Here is a 22,238-nt window from a genome sequence, read left to right as displayed (position 1 = left end):
CTCTGGGAGGTTGGACTAGATGGCCCTCAAGGTCCCTCCCAACTCCACAATTCTATGATTCTATGCCCTTGCTACTCCTTGACATCAAAGGGAGGTTGCTGGGCAGGAACATGGAGAAGCTGGCTGGCATTTGAACTGGCCTGAGAATGAAATAACAGGAGGACTTGATGCGACATGAATGGATTCAGGTCCTTTAACAGCCTCAGTTGTTCACATGCATGCACTGAGGAATCTGCCAGCAAGTCCCACACCTCCTGGGGCATTTATGCAGAACATACACAAGGTCAAGGGGAAAGAGATCGGAGCAAGAGTAGCAGGCCAATGCTAAATAGAGACCACCTGCCAGTTTGCCCCTGAAAATACTCCCCTTCAGTTCACATATAACTTTTACAACATGCCTCCTTTTACGTATTCAGTGGTCTTTGTTTGCCTGATCTTGAATAAGGACTAAGGATTATGAGCCCTTGTGTTCTGATTCAATACATGATATCCAATCACTGAATATTTCAGTATTTGGGTCACTGCCATTGGCCCTTAAACTCTGAGTTATGATTCGCAGCTTGGAAGTTTAGACAGCCAATCACGTTGAGAGTGGGAGTGGCCCAGTTGCTTTACCCCTGTTGTCCAGTTCTGTTAGTTCCAGTGCTTTTTTTCTGGGGGGACGCAGAGGTACGCACACCCCTAAACATTTTGTGAATCTTTGTACTTTTGTCCATTTACTGTATTTATTTTCCCCAATTTGAACTATAAAATCGTGATTTTCTTGAGTCAAAATGAGAGTACCCCTAAACATTTTTTTTTAGAAAAAAAGCACTGGTTAGTTCAATAAAGGTTCTTGCTGTTATCACTGTGTCTTGCTTCATGGGAACCACCTACACTTCAGCTCCCCTGTAGCATCTTGTTTTGTCTTAAGAGAACGAGGCTGGAAGTTTCCAATTCAAATCTTGCCTCACGCAAACTTCTTAGTGCAGCACCACACTTTTCTACATAAGAAAACGAGAGAGTTGCAAGGAGGAGAGTCTCGGCCACACACCTAGCACAGAGCACCTTAATGTTTTATATTTGTGTGGAAGTGAGAATTTTATCAAGCGCAGCTTTTCACCTCCTTCGATTTAAAGCCCTGCGGGTGGTTGCCCCACACAGGGCACTGAGCTGAGAGGGTACAAAACTGAGAAGATCCGTTTGGAGACGCCAAATGTTGGCCTTGCTCCAGGCACTATACAGTGGTACCTCGGGTTAAGTACTTAATTCGTTCCAGAGGTCCGTTCTTAACCTGAAACTGTTCTTAACCTGAAGCAACACTTTAGCTAATGGGGCCTCCTGCTGCTGCTGCGCCACCGGAGCACGATTTCTGTTCTCATCCTGAAGCAAAGTTCTTAACCTGAAGCACTATTTCTGGGTTAGCGGAGTCTGTAACCTGAAGCGTATGTAACCTGAAGTGTATGTAACCTGTATGTAACCACTGTATTACCGAAGATTACCAAGGGCCACCCCTGTTTGCACCAAAGTGCTCAAGAGGAGAACATTGGGCACCTGTCAGGGATTGGAAATCTGCTCCACATGTTACTGGGCTCCAATTCCTATCAGCCCCAGCCAGCATGATCAGCGTTGATGAGACCTGAAGTCCCATGGACCAAAAAACCCCAATTAAGAGTTAGGTTCATGCTACAGGTTGGAGTTAAAGAGGAGCCCACATTCTGAAGGCAACTGCATCTGTGGTCATAAATAAGCCTTGTCTATCTCTCTGCCTCAGCCTCCTATCTGCAGTTTGGGGGTTAATGGAAAGGAGAGGTGATGTTAAGGGCCAAGAGTAAGAAACAGGAAGACACCGGCTCAGGTGTCATCTCTGCCGCAAACTCTTTCAGTGGCCTTAGGCAAGTTGCTTCTCTCAGCCTTTGCATTTCATAACATGGATGTAATATCCGCCCATCTTACAGGGCTGGTGTCCTTAGGACCTTTGGAATGATGTATACAAAGCACTGTGTAACCTTGAAATGTGTGACTTAAATGCTAAGGGTTGATACTGGCAGAGGAACATGGAGGAAATGGAGTGGGACACCTGTGTATGAATGAATGATATTTTTAGCTGCTTTTCTTACAAAATAACCCAAAGAGACATTACAACCAGTTAATAATAACAGTGAAAACCTAAAAACACAACTAGACAGATAAAAGGCAGGATTGCATGTCTCACTGCATTAAAAGATGCCACAATGCCACCTTTCAAATAAAGGCCCAAAAGCCAAGGCCTTGTGCCCAAAACTGGATAAAGGTGGTGCTGGTTGTGCCTCCCTGGGGAGAGCATTCCATAAGCATGGGGCCAACACTGAAAAGGCCCATTCTCAAGTTGCCTTCCTCCAAACCTCCCACATTGTTTTCACGGCAAGGCAGTGGAGGTTTCGGATCAGAATTGTCCTTCTAGAGGGGCTGCCTTTGCAGGTTGGCAGGCCCCATCTGGCCCTCACTTCCTTCTACAGCACCTGCAGAAACCTCATTCTTGGCCATTGGACCCACTCTTGGTCTTGTCCACTCAATCCGCCAGATCCTGTCTTCGGATGCAGGAGAAGTCCTTAATTCACTGAGGGTTTGAGACCCATTGGCTACCCTCACCTGTGGCTGCTGTCACCTGCTGACAGCTTCTAGGAGCCACAGGTGAGAGGTGAGTGCAGAGTGAGAATCAAAGGTGGACAAACTACCCCAGAAGGAGCATGTCATGCACCCCACCAGAGGTACTATCCCTCCCCTAACACCCCATGGAAACTAATAGAGACTGGAAAAATGGATGCAGTTATTAGGTAGATCTTACTTGGCACTGCACAAGTGGAATCATCTGCAAAACAACTCTCCTTTTGTGCTTCAGCAGGAAGGATAAACATAAAGCAGATAGAAAAGACTGACAGTGCAGAGGCAAGGAGATGGGCCTGAAGGTCTTCAAAAATCCAAAGTAGGTAAGCAGGGACCAATCCCAGCATGCACTTAAAAATCTGATTATGTACACACACACACACACACACACACACACACACACACACACACAGACTCTTCTCTTCTAACTAATGGAGGAGGGATTGCATTAAATGCCAGCAAGTGCATTCATTTTAATCCTTATCCCAACCGTCTGCCTTGTGCTGTATTTTTGCTGAAATCAACCCCTGTAATTCCCTAAGCCCTTTTGAATTTCCTCATTAGCGCACTCTCAGCCCACCCACCCCATTGCAACATGAGGCTGCAGCACGTGAGGATGCTTTTCCTGGATTCCCCTGGCAGAAACTGGGTCCTCTGTTCCTCCCTGTCTTTGCGCATGCACAGGCCTCTGTGGCCGACCAATTTGACCTTCCCTATGCTGCAAAATCTTGGGACAGGGTGGTGGGCGGAGAATATAGCAGCTTTCAGACAACCATAAACCTGCAAGCACATCAAAGTTTTGTCCTGGTGTTATCTGACCTCATTTTGGGTGCATCTGATCTGGCCCACTCCCCTCCACCGTCTGTCTCCATCCTATCCACCAAGGCACCTCCTGTCCATCAGGGCACAGGTGAAACAGCTCCAGTGTTTGTTTTAAATTCTCTTCCCTTCCTCCTGGATTCCAAAGGGTTTTAGTCTATTCATGATTTCACAGTAACAGGCAAAAACATTTGCGGCAAAGTCTCCCATCTGTCCCATTCCACCGCTATTCTTAACAACAACAGGGATGGCACAAAGGGTGGTGGTTGTTGTTTTATAAAAAGAGGTTGTTTATTTTGTAGGGAAAACCACCTGGGTGGTCCCATCTATTAGGCATTTGCTTTCCCCTATGAAGGAATCTCCTTTTCCCTTTGCAATAAAGGGAGCAGGTGCAAAGGCAACTCTTTCAAGTGCACCCAGGTGCAGATTTTGAGGTCTCGGATGGGGGAAGGGGGGGGGAGTCTCCCCATTATGTGACACCCAACTTGGACAAGAGGTTATTGCACCATCACCAAAGGCATCGTTTAATATATTTGGATGGGGGAAACAACAGCAAAGGACAAAACGGAAGAACAGAAATGTCTGTCTAAAAAAGGTGGAGGGGCAATGACAGTAAGAATGCCCATCAAATACAAACATTCAGGAGAGAGCAGACACATTCAACATGGATCGTGCACCCAGACAGACAACCCTAGAGACCAAGCAAAGATACTCACTGCCTTTGCCCTGTCCTCGTGCTCTGGAGGTCTTTGCCAATTGTGTGGTCAGAGAGGCTCTATGGAGAGAAGAGAGCAATCGCTTAAGCTGGGAGCAAAACCCACAGACAGCGACACACCTCCCTGCCTCCCCCTCCCCCTATTTCCCTAAGCAACGCTTCTGCTGAAACCTCTCTGCATATCACATCCAGTAAACACTAAAGCAGCCTAACTGAGCAGGCTTGAGGTTTGGCTAGCACTGCAGAGCTGGCTCACAACATTTCCATTGGTAGGATTTGAGAAGTGCCCACCTGATCGGAGCATTTCGAAGCATCCTCCTTCATCCCGCTCCTCCTTGTTAACCTGATGGCATTCAAATCCCTTTGCTTCTACTAAATTAAAGTAATCCACCACTCAGGGTACGCAGTAAATGTCTGATAAAACGTTTGCTGGGAGGATTCAGATGGGAGTCCCGTCCCCCCCATAAACATCCATTTGGTCCTTGCTTCAGCAGTTAGAACAAAGCACTAGCCTGTATTTAAATAAGTATTTAAATAAGTCCTTGGTGGGTTTAGGATAGGATGGTAAATCCATGGAGGTTTCTGTGCAAGGCAGCTGGTGGAGTGGGGTTGAGGAAAATAACATCAGCGAGTTTCATTAAAGAGTGCCAGTGCCAGTGAAGTCAAATTGCATCTATTAAACAGCAAGGCGGGTTCCTTATTGGGAGCACTCGTGTGATAAATACACAGCCATTTTTTAAAAATAAAAAATGTGATTCAGAGTCAACTAAATAGAAATGTGTGAGTTCCTCCTCAGTTCATCAGCCTGGGTGTGATCTCACACTTTCTTATGCTTCCTCTCACCTGATTCCCATCATCAGTCCACATCTCCTGCCAGCTCAGGCACACCTCTGTCTGACTTCCTCTCACGCTCTTTTCCTCTAGAGGTGGAAGGAGCTTTGAAGGCCATCACATGCCGCCCTGTGCAATGAAGGGATTTCCCTAGTTGTAGCCCATGCCCAACAGACGTCGCCTGGGGCTTCTCACCGTCTCAACTTGGTGGTCACATATTTACTGGGCGATAAATGAGTGGTGAACTTGGGTCCAAGGATAGTCACACTCAGGACCAGCCCTGCAGCAGATGTCCTCTTGGCCAGGGTCCCTGGGGTTAATTTCTAAAGCCAGAACTGTTGCCAGGATTGGGAGTGTAGCAAGCAGGAGGATACTTGATCAGGCAAAGGCAAACATCCGGGATTCCTCAAACATCAGGGTCAGCCACAACTTGACCGAGATCTTCCGGCTCTTGTGAAACCATTCAGAGTTGCATAGTGAAGGACCGTACGGGTACTATTGGCTTCAGAATGGTTCCACCCCCAGGCAGACCATTGCTTCAGCCTGACAAGACCTAGTTATACATACTCTCACTAGGTCAGGCCTGGGTAATTTTAGGCTTTCCCTAGCTGGCCCACAACTGCCTTACATCTGTCTGTAACCCATTTATTCCTTTGACTTTCTCTGCCACCTGTCTACATGACAAATAGATTTTAAACTGTCCAATGAACAGTGTTTTTTGGACATACTGTTGGTTTATTGGTTTGTATTTTGGTTAAAGAAGAAAATACTAGGTATAATAATAGACGGAGAATTCCCTGGATGGAAAGATCCAGGTTTGGGGCAAGAACTCTTTGGTGAGAGAACCGCAGCAGAGACTTAAAATCATGAACAATGCAGCAAAGTAAAGTGTGGAAATATAGCCTCTTAGACCTTTAAAAATTCCCCTTCCAAGTTGCTTCCAAAGTTCCCCACTTCCCATCATCTCCAACTAGTAGGACCAGTCCTCAGGAATTATGGGAATTATAGTGCAAAAACAGCTGGAAGCCCGTGTTTGGGAAATGACCAGTGTTCCCAAGTTGTAAGTCACTTGAGGGGGCGCCCGAGGGCTCCCTGCACCAGGACACCCGGGAGGAACATGGCGGCTCAGCTGCCCTGCAGGCCCAGTGCTGCCCAGGGTGATCTGCCCCTCCCGAACCCCCCAGCTACACCACTGCTGTGGCATGGGTCAATAGCTCACACAATAGCACAGGACCAAAAGATGGAAGACCCCATGCACACTCCTTCCTACTTCATTGGCAGTACTTCCAGAAGCTTCCAGAAGAAGAGTTCTGGCAGAGGCAGTGGAGGCTATGCAGACTGGTGTCGCCTCTCCTGAGGCTGCAGAGGAGGAGGCCATGGAGAAAGATAAAAGGGGGCAAGGGAGGCGACAGGGGAAGGGAGGGGGCAGGCAGGCGAGCGACAGGGTCAGTGGGATGGGGGGTGCCCTGATTTCCCCATCTGAAATGTAAATGGGCTGCAAATCCACTTCCAAAACAGAAAAAAACCACCACATATTTTTGTGATAAGAAAAGTGAAGGCAAAATGCACTGGTGTAGGTTAATATAAACTGCATATGCAAATTAGAATGAACGCTTAATAAACAGCAATACTATTTAACTTCATGCAAATTTGGTGCAAACAAATCTGGATGAATACTAAATAAACAGGTCATTTGAAAGAGCCTCGGTCTCTGCTGCTATGATTTGCATCCACAGATTAATTATTGTGACTGAATGCACTAAAAAATCCTTCTTTGATGTCCATGAAACTAGCTCCTAAAGAGTGCGGTAAATCATAGCAAGATTCCTGGTTTATCGTGTTTCACTATTCCTTTACAATCAAGTTGTTCAGATAACCCATTCAAGACTGCAGAACCAGTTTGTTAGCCCAAGAACTGGAAAAAGAAACTATGAGCTGTAAGGTCGGTGAAAAGGTAGTATCCAAAAGCCTTTGGTGCCCTGCTGGTACAATTTTGTCTTCACCCCAAGTTAAAGGGGCTTCTGTTGCAGCTTGGAGCAATTGCTTCTTTCACATCCCTTGTAGCACCAATTTTTGTTTTCAATCTGCTTCCTCCGTCCTAGCTGTTGTAAGAGCCTTAGCTTTGCTTTTCCCATTTATAACTGATGAAGGGCATTTGAATCACTTGTGTCATGTAGTCAATCCAGCAGAAGCGGGTCTGCCAAAAGACATCATCATAACCTTCTTTGCTTCTAGTAAAATAGCTATTGTCAAGTTGCTCTGTTTGTCATAGCCTTAAGCAGCTGTTTTTGCAGCAGTAACCCAACATTATTGGAGGGAAAGGATTCAATATTTCTCAGTTTGGCAGCTTACAGCGTTCCTGGCCATATATACACTAAGTGAAGCTGAAGCCTGGGAAAGCCTGATAGCTCTTTTATATCCTCTTTCAAAGCAGGGCATGAAGATGTGGCAGGCCAGTTCTGTCCATGCACCAAATTCCTTAGGGTGCTTCCAGATGACCTCTTTATTGAGCATTCATTCTGATTTGTTTTCAGGGAGATGACATTGGCTCAGACCCTCCAAGTGTCCCTATTTTTCAGGGACATCCAGGTTTCTGATTTGATCCCGGAATGTCCCACTTTTTCTTAGGATGTCCCTATTTTCATCGGAGAAATGTCTGAGGATATGTAATGAATGAGCATTAAGCAGCCAATGTTGTCAAATTAAATAGCCAATGTGGGGAAGCCAGATGCTGCTGTGTCAGAGAGTCTCCTAATGAGGGATTATTCTGGCCAGTTTTTGTGGACTTCTATCTGCTAGTCACCTTTTATTTCTCTAGTGCAGAAAAACACCAGCACATCCTTGCTCCTTGCCGTCATTCCTCCAATTTTTATTGTCATGAAGTCCTTGCCATGATGGTGTTTTAGCTAAGCACAGGGGTCCCCTTTCCCTCATAATCTCCTGGTTCTCCACTACTTCACATTGGCTCTCTGTGCCAATTCTTCTTGTTTATATCTGCCTTTGTTTATATGTATATACACTTTATAAACTGGCTGCCCTGTAACCATTTTTTTTTATTGGCAGCTTCCAAGGATGAAAACAAACAAAATTACAACAAGTAAATACAACTGGTATAAAGCCAGCAGCATAGTTTTTCAGAGTGTGGCCAAAGGTGCCTTCAAACTCTTACTATTTTCCATGAGGAATTCTCAGCCAACAGATTGTGTGGAAGAAGGGCCCAGAGTCATCTATCTCTGCTTCCCCCAAAAACCTTCAGGAGGACTGTCTTGTTTTTCCGTGATAAGAAAAGCAGCAGAAATATGTGCTGGAAAGTGTGGAATAACACTTGCTTCAACACCACGTCCTCTAACCTGCCCGCAACATAGTCTCCAATTGCAATGAAAATGTGGAGACCCTCACACAAACCCTTAAGCCATCACGGCTTCTCTATTTGTCATGCAGAATCCCAAATTCCCAATTGCAAGTTTTTCCCCACCACAAAAAACCCAAAATCTTCTTCCACCTTTTCATCCATTGCTCCTTCCATCTCCTGGCCAGGGAAAGAGAGAAGCAGCAATCTACTTTGGGTTCTCATTTGCATGCTCTTACAAACTGCTCAGCAGACAAGGAGGGTCTGCTCTGCATCTAAACCTCTTAGGTCCCTGCCCAGTTTCTTTGCATTGCTCCCTTGCCTTTCATTGCCAGTTTCGTTTGGGAACCTGAAGTGTCACTGAGCTGCCACCACCTGTTGTATGTGTAGTGGCCATTTCCTCTTTGGCTCCTGCTTTGAGAGAGATGCAGAGAGATCTGAATCTGATCCTGCAGCTTGGCTCTCTCTGTGGCTTAAAATGAACTGAACTAGATTACTAGAGAGGAAAGGGATTTGGGGAGATGGGGAGGGGTCCTCTGAAGCAATAATGCCTCCCTCCAAAGCCCCTTCCTGCCTGACTTCTCATGTGGATGGGGGAAAAGCATTGAACTTTCTCATGAGCTGAATTGATAGTGCCTTCTGAAATCTTGTTGTGTGCATATGGGTGAGGGGGACTCCCCAAGCAGCTGAGGCAGGGGTCCCGGGGAGGCGGGTGGTGCCTATGTAGCTGATCCATCCAGAATTCACCACAGCACTAGGATGCTGCAGCTGTTTACACATTTCTAATTTGCTCAGAAGTTTGAAACATTAAATCGTGTCCTCCCTCAAAGAGGTGAGACCTGGAGACCAACCCCTGTGTGGTGGGTGGGTAAGATTGGTCAGCCACCCGATTGGTAGGTCCCTTGATGTTGGCTTCAGTCTGGCTAATGGGGCGCAGTCCAAACAGATCAAGGGACCGAGTGGAGAATGAAACTTATGGATTATGCAGAATTGGACAAATTGACTGGGAAGATTAGATATCAACGGGATCACAAGTTCATCGAGGACTGGGGAAAGTTTACAGTTTATCTGGAAAGCATATGTGATGAACAAACAACGCTAGTGGGTTTTAAAGAGGCTCTGTGAAGGTTAAAGATGTATTGTAAAAAAGAAATAGAATTGAAAGGGTAATATGAAATGGCAATACTAAATATAGAGAATGCGTAAAAATGGAAAATATGGATGATTGGTGGAGAAGCCGGTGGAAGTCCAATAAGTTGAAATTTGTGAATAATGTTTGAGATGGTAATTTTGTAAAAGGAAAAATTTAATAAAAATTATTATTAAAAAACAACAACAAACAGATCAAGTGACCTATATATACGCATGCACGTGACCCAGAGCTTCCTCTTTTGGTGCATGCATTCAGACCACCCGCCCACCTCTCCCTACTTTTAGGGCTTGTGCGCTTGACCTTGCTATGCCATCATGTGTCGTCTGTCATTGGGACAGGGGCATGGCAGGAATTTTCCCACTTGGCTGATTGGCGGGTGCCATTTGGGTTTCGCCTGCTGCGCAGCAAATCGTCACAACTTGTAAGGTTGCGGATAGGCTCTGGTTCAGGTGATAGGGAAGGGGGAACGTTCTCACCATCCCTGTGCGAAGGGTATTCCGTTAAAGGAATCCAGAGACTCGATGGTTTGGTCATCCCCTGAGAGGGGGTTGTGCCCGTGCCTGAGTCCAGGGGGACATTTGGGTGGCGGAGTTAGCCCGTTCCCAGCTTTCCACTTATCCAGGTGTTCACCCTTGGCTGACCTATGCTGGAACCCTGGGTCAGCGCTACCTGCATGGCAGGCAGCTAGTCGAACCAGAGCCTATGCAACCAGTCACTTTCTGTAATCAACAAATTTGTGGCCTAAATTCTGCCAAAAAACCAAGCTAAAATTTGAGTCAAGTGTGAATTTATTTAGGGGGGAGGTCTCTGGGTCTGAACATGCAAAAAAAAAGGAAGTTTATATATCCCCAAACTCAAAGGTTTATATGTCCCTGGACCCTGAAATAAGCACTGGGATACCCCGTATCCCAACAATAATGGTTGTTCAAAGTTACCATGCTTCCAAAATACTCATCAATGCATATCAGACAGCCTCCACACACACAGTTAGCTGTATTTGGAGTTTTCTTTTCCCCTCTATTCTGTGCTTAAAGTAAGGTTACCAGATGTCCCCATTTCTTGGGGACAGTCTCCGGATTTACAAATCAGTCCCCTGACAAAAGCCACTGAATTCAACTGAAGTTGAAAAGTGTCCCCAGATTCATTGAAAAAAATCTGGTAACCTTAGCTTAAATCCTGCAGTTTTGTGTGTTTCCTCCAATAACTTTTGTACTTGACCAGGAGGAAATGTTCAAGCAGTGATACTGATGTAGAATAGAATGTCCCTACTTTCATCTGATGAATGTCGGAGAGTATGCCACAGATAAATCAGAATAAATGCTCAATAAATGGGTCATCTAGAAGCACCCAAAGAATTAGGGCTGTATACAGTTGGTGCCAATCAACATTCTGTGCCCTGGAAATCTAATCTTCCATCAAGAAAATATGAATGCTTTCACTCATATGTATTATATACATCCAGCAAATATGCATTCCTTTGTTTCCTTTTCATAATTTATGCTGAGGAGAGAGAGGAATCTCTGCAGGGTGCTGAAGCCTCCTGAGCACCGGGAATCTCAGGTGATGTACTTCCAGGGGATCTGCCTGGTGGCAAATGGCAACCAAACAATTTTATATAGCATAATTGTAAATATTTCCAGGTATGAGATAGAGTATATCTTGCTCTCCAAACGCTGTGACTGCCTTTTTCCAGTCCCCACACTCAAAAATGTTCAGATCTTTTGTCATGCTATTCTTTCTCCCCAACCCTTTTCCATTGTTGATCCCAATGGCAGCAAAAGTTGAGTCCCAAGACAGGCATCAGAGATAAGCAGCCTACCAAACTGATATAGTTATATAAGTATTGTTTTATTTATTCAGGATGTTTATAGGCTATGCTTCAGCAGTGCACTCAGAACAGCTAAATGTAAGATGATAAAGGCCACAATTTTAAAACAATGAATCATCATGAAACACAATAAAATAAGGCACAGCAGAGCCATAGAATGAGATAAAATGCTAGCATAAAACCGGAGTTGGCGTCAGGGGTGGCGTCAAGATTGGGCACCTGCCAAGGGATTCAGCAGGATCCCTCACCACCTGACCACCAGTCCCTCACCTCACACATCCCCAGGCCACCAGATGTGTTTTAGTGATGGGTATGGCTGTGCTTTTGAATGGAAACTGACCCAGACACCTGCCATGTCTACCCAAAATGCAGTCCCCAGCCCCATGTTTGGATGGTCATTGCATTTTTGGTAATTTAACATGGTGAACCCACCATAGGTCAGAGCCAAGCGCCACCACCTACTACTATAACATAACTGTTGGTGGTGAGGTCAGCGACAGCGGCAAACAACAGGTTGAGAGGGTGTTGGTCTCAGGTTGGGAGCGACTGAAGTTCAGTGTCAGCCCTGCACAATACCTCAGTCACATAAAAGCTCTGAAAGGTGCTCACTTTAAGCTTCTAAATTGTTCCTTTGAAGCCCCTCATCTGACATCAGGTGTAAGTTGGGTGGGCATGGCTTCCCCAAAATGGCCTTGTGGGCCTGCAGACCAGAGGTAATCTGTTCTTGCTATAAGCTTTCGTGTGCATGCTGGTATCTGAAGAAGTATTTATGCACATGAAAGCTTATACCAAGAATAAACTTAGTTGGTCTCTAAGGTGCTACTGGACAATTTTTATTTTATTTTTTATATATTTCGACTGTGATCATTAGGTCTGACACTCTTGTGTTGATAGTGTTTTTTGCTAATAAAGAGTTAACTTCAACTTGCATGGTGTGATTTACTGCTGGCTCGCTCCTGACAGGACCGTTCCCAAGGGAAGTGCACATACAGCACATTACAGTAGTGCAAGTGGTCCCCTTCCAACTCCTTGTTTGTAAGTGACTGGATTCTGAGGGAAGGAGAGGAATGGGAGAAGCCTCACACATGGCTTGTGGGTAGAAAGGGATGAAGTTGGGGCAAGTGGGCATAGGCTTAGGCCTACTTCCCACTATGTTGATAACCCTGAGTCTGGGCTCTATCACTTCAGAGGAAAAGTGAAAGATCACATGACTGCATAAGCATACAAAAACCCCACACATAACCCACAATATGTAGGAAATTGGTGTGTAGCTGGACAAGTATTCAGTCCTATGAGCCCCCTCTTATGGTCCAAGGTGGCACAGTCCAGGCATACACATTTCCTGCCTCACTGAGGGCAAAATCAGAGGCGGCATGTATGTGCCTAAAAGCAACCAGGGGGAGATTAAAACCAGGGGTGCAACAGTAGGGAAATGGTGCTTAATCCTTTCCCTCCATGCCATTTCCTTGATTTAACTGCCTCCCCAAAGAGCTGTTAGCTGCAGATGCCTGCCTCTTTCCTACGCATGGAGAGCCATGGCAAAAAGCAGCGGGTGAGGGGGACTGAAACTGGAGAAATGCCATGAACTCACTGCTCCAATGCCATGGCTCCCATCCCAAACCTTCTTCCCTCACTGGCTGCTTTCAAAGGCAGAATAGATGTTGGAAGAGCTGATCACAGATCTCCCAAACAGCATCTACTTTGGCCCTGAGAACTGGGCTTCAGCAGTCAGGGAGACATGGGTCGGGTGAAGGCTGAGTTTTATGTGCTGATTCCAAAAGGTAATTTAAAACATATTTTTAAAAAGTTTAATAAGCAAAATTATTTATATTTGAAGAACTCTGTTGGGTCATGGTGTCCATAGCCTGATTGCTTTGACTCCCTGCCAGCAGGTTGTTAATGCAGAAGGTCGCCCACTGGGAAGCTCAGCTATGACTATGGACTAATATTTTCCCTTTTATGTTTTCCCAGGTCAGGGTTGCATTAAATCAGGAACAAAACAGTGCCCATGTGTTGATACAGGCACTGTGGCAAATGTGATTAAATGGACAATAAAGAGAATTGCATTTCACAAAGGCCAATATTTTAAAAAGCCTCTTTTGAGGCAAGAGGAGCGGGTTATGGAAAATTCCTGCTCAAATGACCACAGAGCTTTCCAAGGGTGGGGAGTTGTTTATCCTCGCAGATGTGATGAGGCAGCTTCTATGGGATAGCTTTTAATAACACAAGCATTTTTTTGACATTAGGATTGAATGTCATCCAAATATTTTAAAAAATTCTTTAAGAAATAAATTTAAAGTAAAAGGTGATAGATTTACAGTGTGTTATACTCTAAGAGAAAATGTTACAAAAATGCTCTACCGGTGGCACCTCACCCCGGCCAAACTGTATAAGAATAGATCTGAAATTTGTTGGAAATGTAAAAAGGGGAGAGGTTTATATATGCATATGTGGTGGGAATGTGAAAAAATTAAAGAGTTTTGGGATATTATATAAAAAAGGTAAAGGTACCCCTGGCCATTAGGTCCAGTCATGACCGACTCTGGGGTTGCGGTACTCATCTCGCTTTATTGGCCGAGGGAGCCGGCGTACAGCTTCTGGGTCATGTGGCCAGCATGACTTAAGCCGCTTCTGGCGAACCAGAACAGCGCACGGAAACGCCGTTTACCTTCCCACCAGGGCAGTACCTATTTATCTACTTGCACTTTGACGTGCTTTCGAACTGCAAGGTTGGCAGGAGCAGGGACTGAACAACGGGAGCTCACCCCGTCGCGGGGATTCGAACCGCCGACCTTCTGATCAGCAAGTCCTAGGCTCTGTGGTTTAACCCACAGTGCCACCCATGTCCCTCTGGGATATTGTATACAATGAATTTAAAAAGATATTCAAATTCCCATTCACAAAAAGACTGGAGGCCTTTATATTAGGGATAACGTCAAATGAAATTAAGAAAGAAGTAAGACCACTTTTTATGTACACAACATCTGCTGCCAGGATTCTGGTTGCAACGAATTGGAAGAGTGAAATTACACCTACAAAGTTAGAATGGCAGTTAAAATGACAGAATACATCCAGTTGGCAATAATGACGGGGAGAGTTAGAGGGTACTCAATGCAGAAGGTGAATAAAGAATGGATAGTATTTAAAGAATATCTGAAAACCTATTATGATAGCAAAAACCTCCTAACTCTTGTAATGTACAGATAATAAACCCAATAATATCTCTTTGAATGATATAAAGGAAACAAAGTATAATAATATGATACTGTGTAAAAATATCAAATGAGATTCTGTTTCTTGAGAATAATCAGAAGTTTAATTTATCCTTCTTGTTTTCATTCTTTATTTTTATTTTCTTCTTTATTTTTTCTTTATTTTTCATTGTATTTTTCTTTTTATGTGTAATGTTTGTGCATAAACTGTAATATGGCAATATTGTTGTGTAAATATGTGTTGAATGTTGAATAAAGATTCATTTGCTCGCAAGTGGCTCATAGCTAGGTACAAGATGCGCCTGGTGAATTTTGAATACAGGCTGGGGGGGGGAGGCATCAAACGTTGCCCTCACTCCCCCTCCCCCCTGACAAGGCAGGTGGAGCCGGTGGGCTCTGTGTCAAAGTCCTCTTGCAGCCCCCTTGGTAGGAGAAGTTGGACCACCCTGTCTAAATATTCTTAAAATGCAGTATTCGGGAAATAGCTATGTTCTCACCCCTGAATGAAAGAAGAACAGGAGATGTCCCTGCAAGCTGCACATGACACGTAGTTTGAGCCTCAGCTTCCCCCAGAGCAAAACCTGGATCTCAAATCCAGGTCTTCCCCATCTGAAAAGCAGTTAGTAGCAGCAGTGAAGATGATAAATGGAAAAGCTAAAAGTTGTCACCCCTACACCTTTTTAGTGCATTCCCCTTTGAGAATTGGGGGTGCCCTATTCAAGGAGAGTAGCTAAGCCTCATGGGGACAAATGTCTTGATGGGTTTGCTTGGAGAGAAGGGAATGTGAGTGGAACAGAGCAAGCGCAGGGCAGAGGCAGAGCCTGACTTTCAGCTGTTGAGTACAATAACATTAACCTCTTCCCACAGCTTGCCAGATTCATGTTGCTGCTGCGGCTGTCAATACATCAATGTCTGTAATGCACCCTCCTTGGGAGAAAAATGGAGCTTGTTGTGAAACATCTGAAAGATCTTAAACTCGCGGGGGGGGGGGGTATAACCAAAGAACAGACATTTCTTAAGCTCACAACCTACTGGAAGTCCTCAAGCTGCAGTCATAAATGCACTATTTAGATGCTGCCATTGGAAGGAAGGAAGGAAGGAAGGAAGGAAGGAAGGAAGGAAGGAAGGAAGGAAAAAAGAAAGAAAGAAAGAAAGAAAGAAAGAAAGAAAGAAAGAAAGAAAGAAAGAAAGAAAGAAAGAAAGAAAGAAAGAGACTGCAAGGTTGTTCCCTCCAGCTATTTAAATAATAAAAAAATGAATGGATTAATGAACAGTTTTTGTACTGAACGACCCAAACTCATGAGGCTCAAGCCTAGATCCACCAAAAATTGCTGGGTTCTGCCCCACAGCTGATTTCATAATGTTCTAGCAAATTGCATTAACTGTTGCACCTTATTTTAAGACAATGCACAATACCCAGTGGTTTTTTACTAAAAATATGTTTAGGGGTACTCTTATATTCCTACTCATATTGAAATTTTGAACAAGAAAGCTAAAAGTGAACAGGGGGTGAGGAAATGGAAATGAATAAAAGCAACCACCACATGCACACCACACATCCAGCAAGAGTGGGGGGGGGAGGGGCTTAAATAGAAGTTTTCACAAATCTAATGAAAAACAAAACAAATGGAATGAAAGCAAATAACTGAAGTCGGTGCCGTTTGTTGCAGGCACCAAATAAATGACACAAAAAGCCTGCAGCTGAACTGAAGGGGAGTGAATGACCCTGAACATTCATGAAAGTTTGCAAATCAAGATTAAAAAATAAATGCAAACTGGAAGGGAAATAGCACAATTAAAACAAATAGATTGAATGCATTGAAGTTTGTTGATGGTACCAAATCAAAGGATCTCTCCAAACTGGAGGTGGTAAATGTGATTCAATGTAAGCAAGGGTAAAGTGAGGTGAATGGGGATAAAAAAATTATAAACTGTGCACACATAACATTTGATAACAGGATCAATGGAGACCAAATATTTCTGAATTTCTATGAAGTCAATGCACAATCTAGATCTATTGCATAGTTTTTGCTCCTGGAAAGCACTTCTTGAGAATCTGGATTTGTTCTGAAAACAAAAGTTCATTGCAGCTTGATTCTGTGTTACCCACAGTGCATCCATTTGAAAGCACATGAAAACATATATAGGCAACTCTGGCAAAGTGTGTGTCTGTGTGTGCACACTTCCACACCAGCCCAATGAAATTGTGGGTGGGTGTATACCAAGATTGCAACTTCTAACACTTCCTTCTTTATTCATCTGGGGTATGTGCAGAAAGAGAAAAATATGATAACCTAACCAAGGGGAGGATTTTCAAATGGGTATCATGTAACCACATCAATTTTTGTGGACAGAATGATTTTCAATCAATTTAGATTTAAAACAGCATGTTGCAGATGAGCAAGAATGATTCCGGATTAATAAAAGGCATTTTTGTACTAGAAACAGGTTAGTGTGTGTGTGGCCCTAATTTTTCATGGGGTCTGAACTGGTGACGACTGACCACGAATGAGACCTTGTGGTCATAGTGGATGGCTCAATTAAGATGCCATGCGAGGGATAATTAAGAAAGGAATTGAAAATTAAGACTGCCAGCCATCATAATGCCATTATGCAAATCTATGATGCGACCACACATCAAAGAACTCTGTCCAATTCTGGTCCCCTCAGCTCAAAGAGGACATTACAGTGGTGGAAAAGGCTCAGAAGAGGGCAACCGAAATAATGAAAGGAGCAAAGTGACTCCTCTACAAGAAAAGGTTACAACATAGGGAATTTTCAGAGAGATATTGCTGGAACTCAGGAGCATCCAGTGAAGCTGAATGTTGGAAGATTCAGGAGAGGCAAAAGAAAGCACGTCTCCACACACTGTATAGTGACACTATGGATTTCACTCCCACAAGAGCTAGTGGTGGCCACTTTAAAATTCTCTTTAAAAGAGAAGTCCAGGCTAGGGATTCTTAGGAAAGGAACTGAAAATAAAATCCGCCAGGATCATAATGCTGTTACAAATTGTCACCTCAAAAAGGATATTGTACAGCTAGAAAAAGTGCAGAAAAGGGCGAACAAAACGAGGGGGTGGAGCTGTGCCCCGAGGAGTAAAGGGTCCATTGTTTTGGAAAAGAATGTTTAAGCAGGAGCATGAGAAAGGTGTGTGGAATTACACAGGGCATGGGGAAAGAGGGCAGAGAGGGGCTTCTCTTCCTCTCATCATCTAAGAACCAGGAGTCATCTAGCCAAACTGAACGGTGGAAGATTCAGGACAGACAAAAGGAATGGAATCATAAAATTATAGAACTGCAGAGTTGGAAGGGATTTGCTCCTTCCCACCCCCCATGGCTAAGCCAATGGCAAGGAATATTTATTCATTATTATTACTTTATTTCAATAATTTATATACTGCGTTACACTATGGTTTCTAAGTGGAGCCACAAAGGAGAAAAAAATATTATTATAATTAGAGAGAGAGAGAGTCTTCATCAGATACCTAAAGTTTGGTTTGCAAGACTGTTTTGGCCAAGGCATGGTCACCTGCTCTATACCCAAAATCATATATGAAGTCAGCTGTGGGGCGGATAAAGACATAGAGGGGCCAAAAGCAGGTTGCAGGCACCACCAGCCAGCTGATCGGCAACAGATGGTTGGAGTTTGTGCAGTGCCATGTGCTCTGAAGCCCTAACATCAGCTGGTTGTCAGGGCTTGATTGTTGGGGCTTCCATCCACACAGTGGATCTGAAAATGGGTACCTTGACAAAATTGTGATGTCAGGTTGGCCCCCCCCACACACACACATCTGCCAGACCTTACCCATGGGCTGGAGGAAATAACCCAGGTCAGTTTCCCCCACTCCCGGCCTCAATATGGCATTAGCTAGCACAAGATGGTTGCCATAGAAGTGGCCAACAAATTGAATAGCTTCAAAAAGGGACTGGACATTTTCAATTGTATTTATTTATTCAATTTCTATACCACCCTACATCTGAGGAACACAAGGCGGTTTACAATCTAAAACCACAAAAAATATAATATAGTAACAAACAAAAACAATACCCCCCCCCCCACCCCAGTTTAAAATTGCCTAATTATGGGAGAAGAGGGATGTTTTTGCCTGGTGCCTAAATATACGCAATGAAGGCGCCAGGGCAGTCTCCCTGGGGAGAGCATTCCACAAAAGGGGAGCCACTGTAGAAAAGACCCATTCTTGGGTTGCCCCCCTCCAGACCTCTCATGGAGGAGGCACATGAAGAAGAGCCTCAGATGATGACTGCAGGTTGTATGGAGAGAGGGGATCCTTGAGGTATTGCAGTCCTGAACCATTTAAGGCTTTATAGGTCAACACCAGCACTTCCATGGAGTATAAGACTATTGATGGCTGCCAGTCATGTTGGCTCTATTACCTCCAGGATCAGATGCAGTATGCAGATACCCCAAGCAGAAGAGCAATGCTGTACTCATCCCCTGCATGCAGGATGCAGGGCAAGACGGGCTCCTCTAATACTCTTACGTAAGAGATGAAGTGTTTGTCTCCCGTTTACTTTATCTCAGGGAATTCACTGACAGTCATGGAGAACTCAGGCGCCCAGCATAGTCCCGTCTCTTCATGGGCAACAGACGCCTTTGGGCTCCATTTCTTGATTACACAACACAGTATTTGGATGTGAACGGCCCGTTACCGAGAGAGGGTTGTACTTGTTGTCATTGTTGTTTTCAAAGAGCAGGAGTCTTGATTATGAGGGTGAACAGGATTGCTCAATTGCTTTCTGGTAACTTTAAGAGTTGCAACATGAATACTGGAAATTCACCCAATGAAGCTTTTCTCAGCATGAAGATGGAAGTGGGGGGGGGGGAATTCCTGCTTGTCACCCACTCTTAAAGACACAAGAACCCTGTCATTCAAAATTAGCAGCCCTGCATGTGAGGAAGCCATAAAATTGGGAACAGATGCAGCATATTTGGTGGCCAGTCTCTTCCCTGCCACTGATTTGGGGAAGAAATGTGTCTGTCTTGGTTCTTTCGGCCATGGATATCCATACAACATTTGCCAGTCACCTATGATCTAAGGCACTAAAGAAGCAGCCTGCTGGGTGATTTAGCCTCGCCAGCCCCTTCCAGTCAGTCTTCTACTTCCTTTTATCTGCAAGCTGTCACTGTCCCTTGGTGAACTGCCACTGATTCTGCAGCCCACTTGCCTTTCATTCAACAATTTAAAAAAAGAGAAATGAGGGAGGAGAAGCCAAATCTATGCTGCTGCTAATCACTCCCATTTATCGCAACAGCAGCAGCCAGGCAGGGGAAAAACAATCTGTCTGTAACTTGTAGAGCTCACTGTCATTCTTGGGGTTTTTTAGTACTGTGTTAATCCTACTCCTCTTATTTTTTTTAGCTATTTTTTGAAAACCTGCGGTTCACCACAGATACTTCCCAGAAAAGCAGTATGATTTGGGGCTGTGTATGCTATCAGCTCTGAAGAAAAGGTGTGAGAGGATTTGTGCATGAGCAGGACTGTCCTTGGCAAATGAGCATCTCTCTCTCTTTCTCCTTCAGTCATCCTGGAGAGGCTACACACCAATTAACATACTGAGAGGAAATCCACTAAAGTGATCGTAATGGAGGGTGACAGTTGAAGAAGGCCCATGCACCCCTCCCTTACCCACCCATTCAGGCCCACTGCCCCACAGAAATTGGTGAGAGGCCAACATCCCCAAATGCCACCGCTCAGGAGATGACATTTGACCAAGAGGTCTGCCGCCCTGTTGCAAAGGCCACCGCACCAGGCAGCTTCCTTGTCACAAGCACCCACCTCCTACCTGTCTCTTAGCGGTCCGCACTGCAGAGGCTGCTTGGCTTGGGCTGGCGCTGGGTTGGCACAGCTCACTGAGGCCCTGGACGACAGAGACTGCGGGCTCCCGGTACATCGGAGAGCTTGAAGGGTGGCCAGCCTGACCACTGCTCTGTCTACGGCAGCCTTGGGAGCATGCTGCTGAGTTTGGCTTCTTAGCTCTGCGGCTCCTGAAGAAGAGCTGGTGGAAAAGGAGGGAGGTGGGGGGGCGAAAGAAAGAGAGCAGGGAGAGGCGACAGAGTGAGGATGCTCCCTCAGATGTGTGCACAGAGAACTGAAATGCACAAGAGGACTGGGCAGGATAGCACAGGCTCACAGCCTGACTCGTTCTCATTATTCCAGCAGACTGACTCCCGCCTGCCTGAGGCTCACTCCTGCAAAATTCAGCCGTTTCAAGTGCACAATGTTTAGAAGAGGGAGGGTAGGTTCATCCCAGAAGGATCACTGAATTGCACACAGGGTGTGGGGGTGAGTTGGAGGGTTTCACCTTGCTGTTTGCTGGGGTTTCAAGTCCCGCTTTGCCAGAAAAGCAAAAAGGTACATAAGCATAGAGAGATGCTTTGATTTATGTTTCTAGGCTGGCTGTTCCATGGCTGCTGGATTATCCCTTTGTGTGAGCAGGAGGAGGAATTCACACCGTGCTTCTCCTCAGAACAGCCGGGAGAATAATCTGGGCTGCATGGATGCTCCAGACTAGTGCGTGCTGTCAGCACTGGCCTCAGGCATCTAATTAAAAGAGCGTTTCATAGGAATCTGGCCTTATATTGAAGCAGAATATTGTCTATATGACCCAGATTTGTCTGTTTCAGCTAGCAGCTCCAAGGTCACAAACAGGGGTCTGCCTAGCCCAGTGGTTCTCAAACCGCTTTCTCTTCACCACACTTTCAGAATAAAAATTTGCTTGCACCAAAAATTTAATTGATAAGAAATACATTGGAAAACAAAAAAGAAACGATCCTAGCAGTGCTTGATTTATAACACGGAACACAACTACTTTATAATATGATCATGGGGCATCCAGAAAGTAGAAAACAATGCAGCTACATAAAAACATGCATCATTCCCAAAATATAAACGAGCCTCTAACATACAGTGAGGGGGGGGGGAGTATTTGATCCCCTGCTAAATTTGCCCGTTTGCCCTCTGACGAAGAAATGACCAGTCCATAATTTTAATGGTAGGTCTACTGTAGCTGTGAGAAACAGAATAACAACAGGGAAAACCCCCAGAAGACAAAAGTCAGAGATTGATGTGCATTATAATGAGTGAAATAAGTATTTGATCCCTTTGCAAAAGATGACTTAGTACTTGGTGGCAAAACCCTTGTTGGCAATGACAGAGGTCTGACGTTTCTTGTAGGTGGCCACCAGGTTTGCACACATCTCAGGAGGTATTTTGTCCTCCTTCTCTTTGCAGATCCTCTCCAAGTCAGTAAGATTTTGAGGCTGATGTGTAGCTGCTCGAACCTTCAGCTCCCTCCAACGATTTTTGATGGGATTAAGGTCTGGAAACTGGCTAGGCCACTCCAGGACCTTAATGTGCTTCTTCTTGAGCCACTCCTTTGTTGCCTTGGCCATGTGTTTTGGGTCATTGTCATGCTGGAATACCCATCCTTGACCCATTTTCAATGCCCTGGCTGAGGGAAGGTGGTGCTCACCCAAGATTTGACGATACATGGTCCCGTCCATCGCCCATCATCCCTTCAATGCGGTGAAGGTGTCCTGTCCCCTTAGCAGAAAAACACCCCCAAAGCATAATATGTCCCCCTCCATGTTTGACATGTTCCCCTCCATGTTCTTGGGGTCGTAGGCAGCATTCCTCCTCCTCTAAACACGGCGAGTTGAGTTGATGCCAAAGAGCTCGATTT

At 44.9% G+C, this 22,238-nt stretch overlaps 1 protein-coding gene across 6 annotated transcripts in view; it reads right to left on the bottom strand.

Moving 5' to 3' along the window:
• Positions 1 to 20,754, bottom strand: part of RGS8 (regulator of G protein signaling 8) — a 42,108-nt gene extending 21,354 nt beyond the window's left edge. The window contains exons 1-2 of one of the 6 annotated variants that reach the window (XM_053391123.1): positions 20,340 to 20,754; positions 4,161 to 4,219 (exon numbers count right to left, since the gene is read on the bottom strand). In XM_053391123.1, coding sequence (XP_053247098.1) covers positions 4,161 to 4,219; positions 20,340 to 20,705 — 425 coding nt within the window. In that variant the 5' untranslated portion in view covers positions 20,706 to 20,754. Of the gene's footprint in view, positions 1 to 4,160; positions 4,220 to 4,450; positions 4,800 to 20,339 lie in introns of those variants that run through there. The other 5 variants (XM_053391121.1, XM_053391126.1, XM_053391124.1 and 2 more) reach the window with 5 other exon arrangements.
• Positions 20,755 to 22,238: the final 1,484 nt, after the last annotated feature.

This window comes from Podarcis raffonei, chromosome 6, assembly GCF_027172205.1.
Source record: "Podarcis raffonei isolate rPodRaf1 chromosome 6, rPodRaf1.pri, whole genome shotgun sequence".
In the NCBI taxonomy this organism is placed as follows: Eukaryota; Metazoa; Chordata; class Lepidosauria; order Squamata; family Lacertidae; genus Podarcis; species Podarcis raffonei.
Note: the sequence above shows the minus strand (reverse complement) of the source record. Positions and strands in the feature narration are given on the sequence as shown.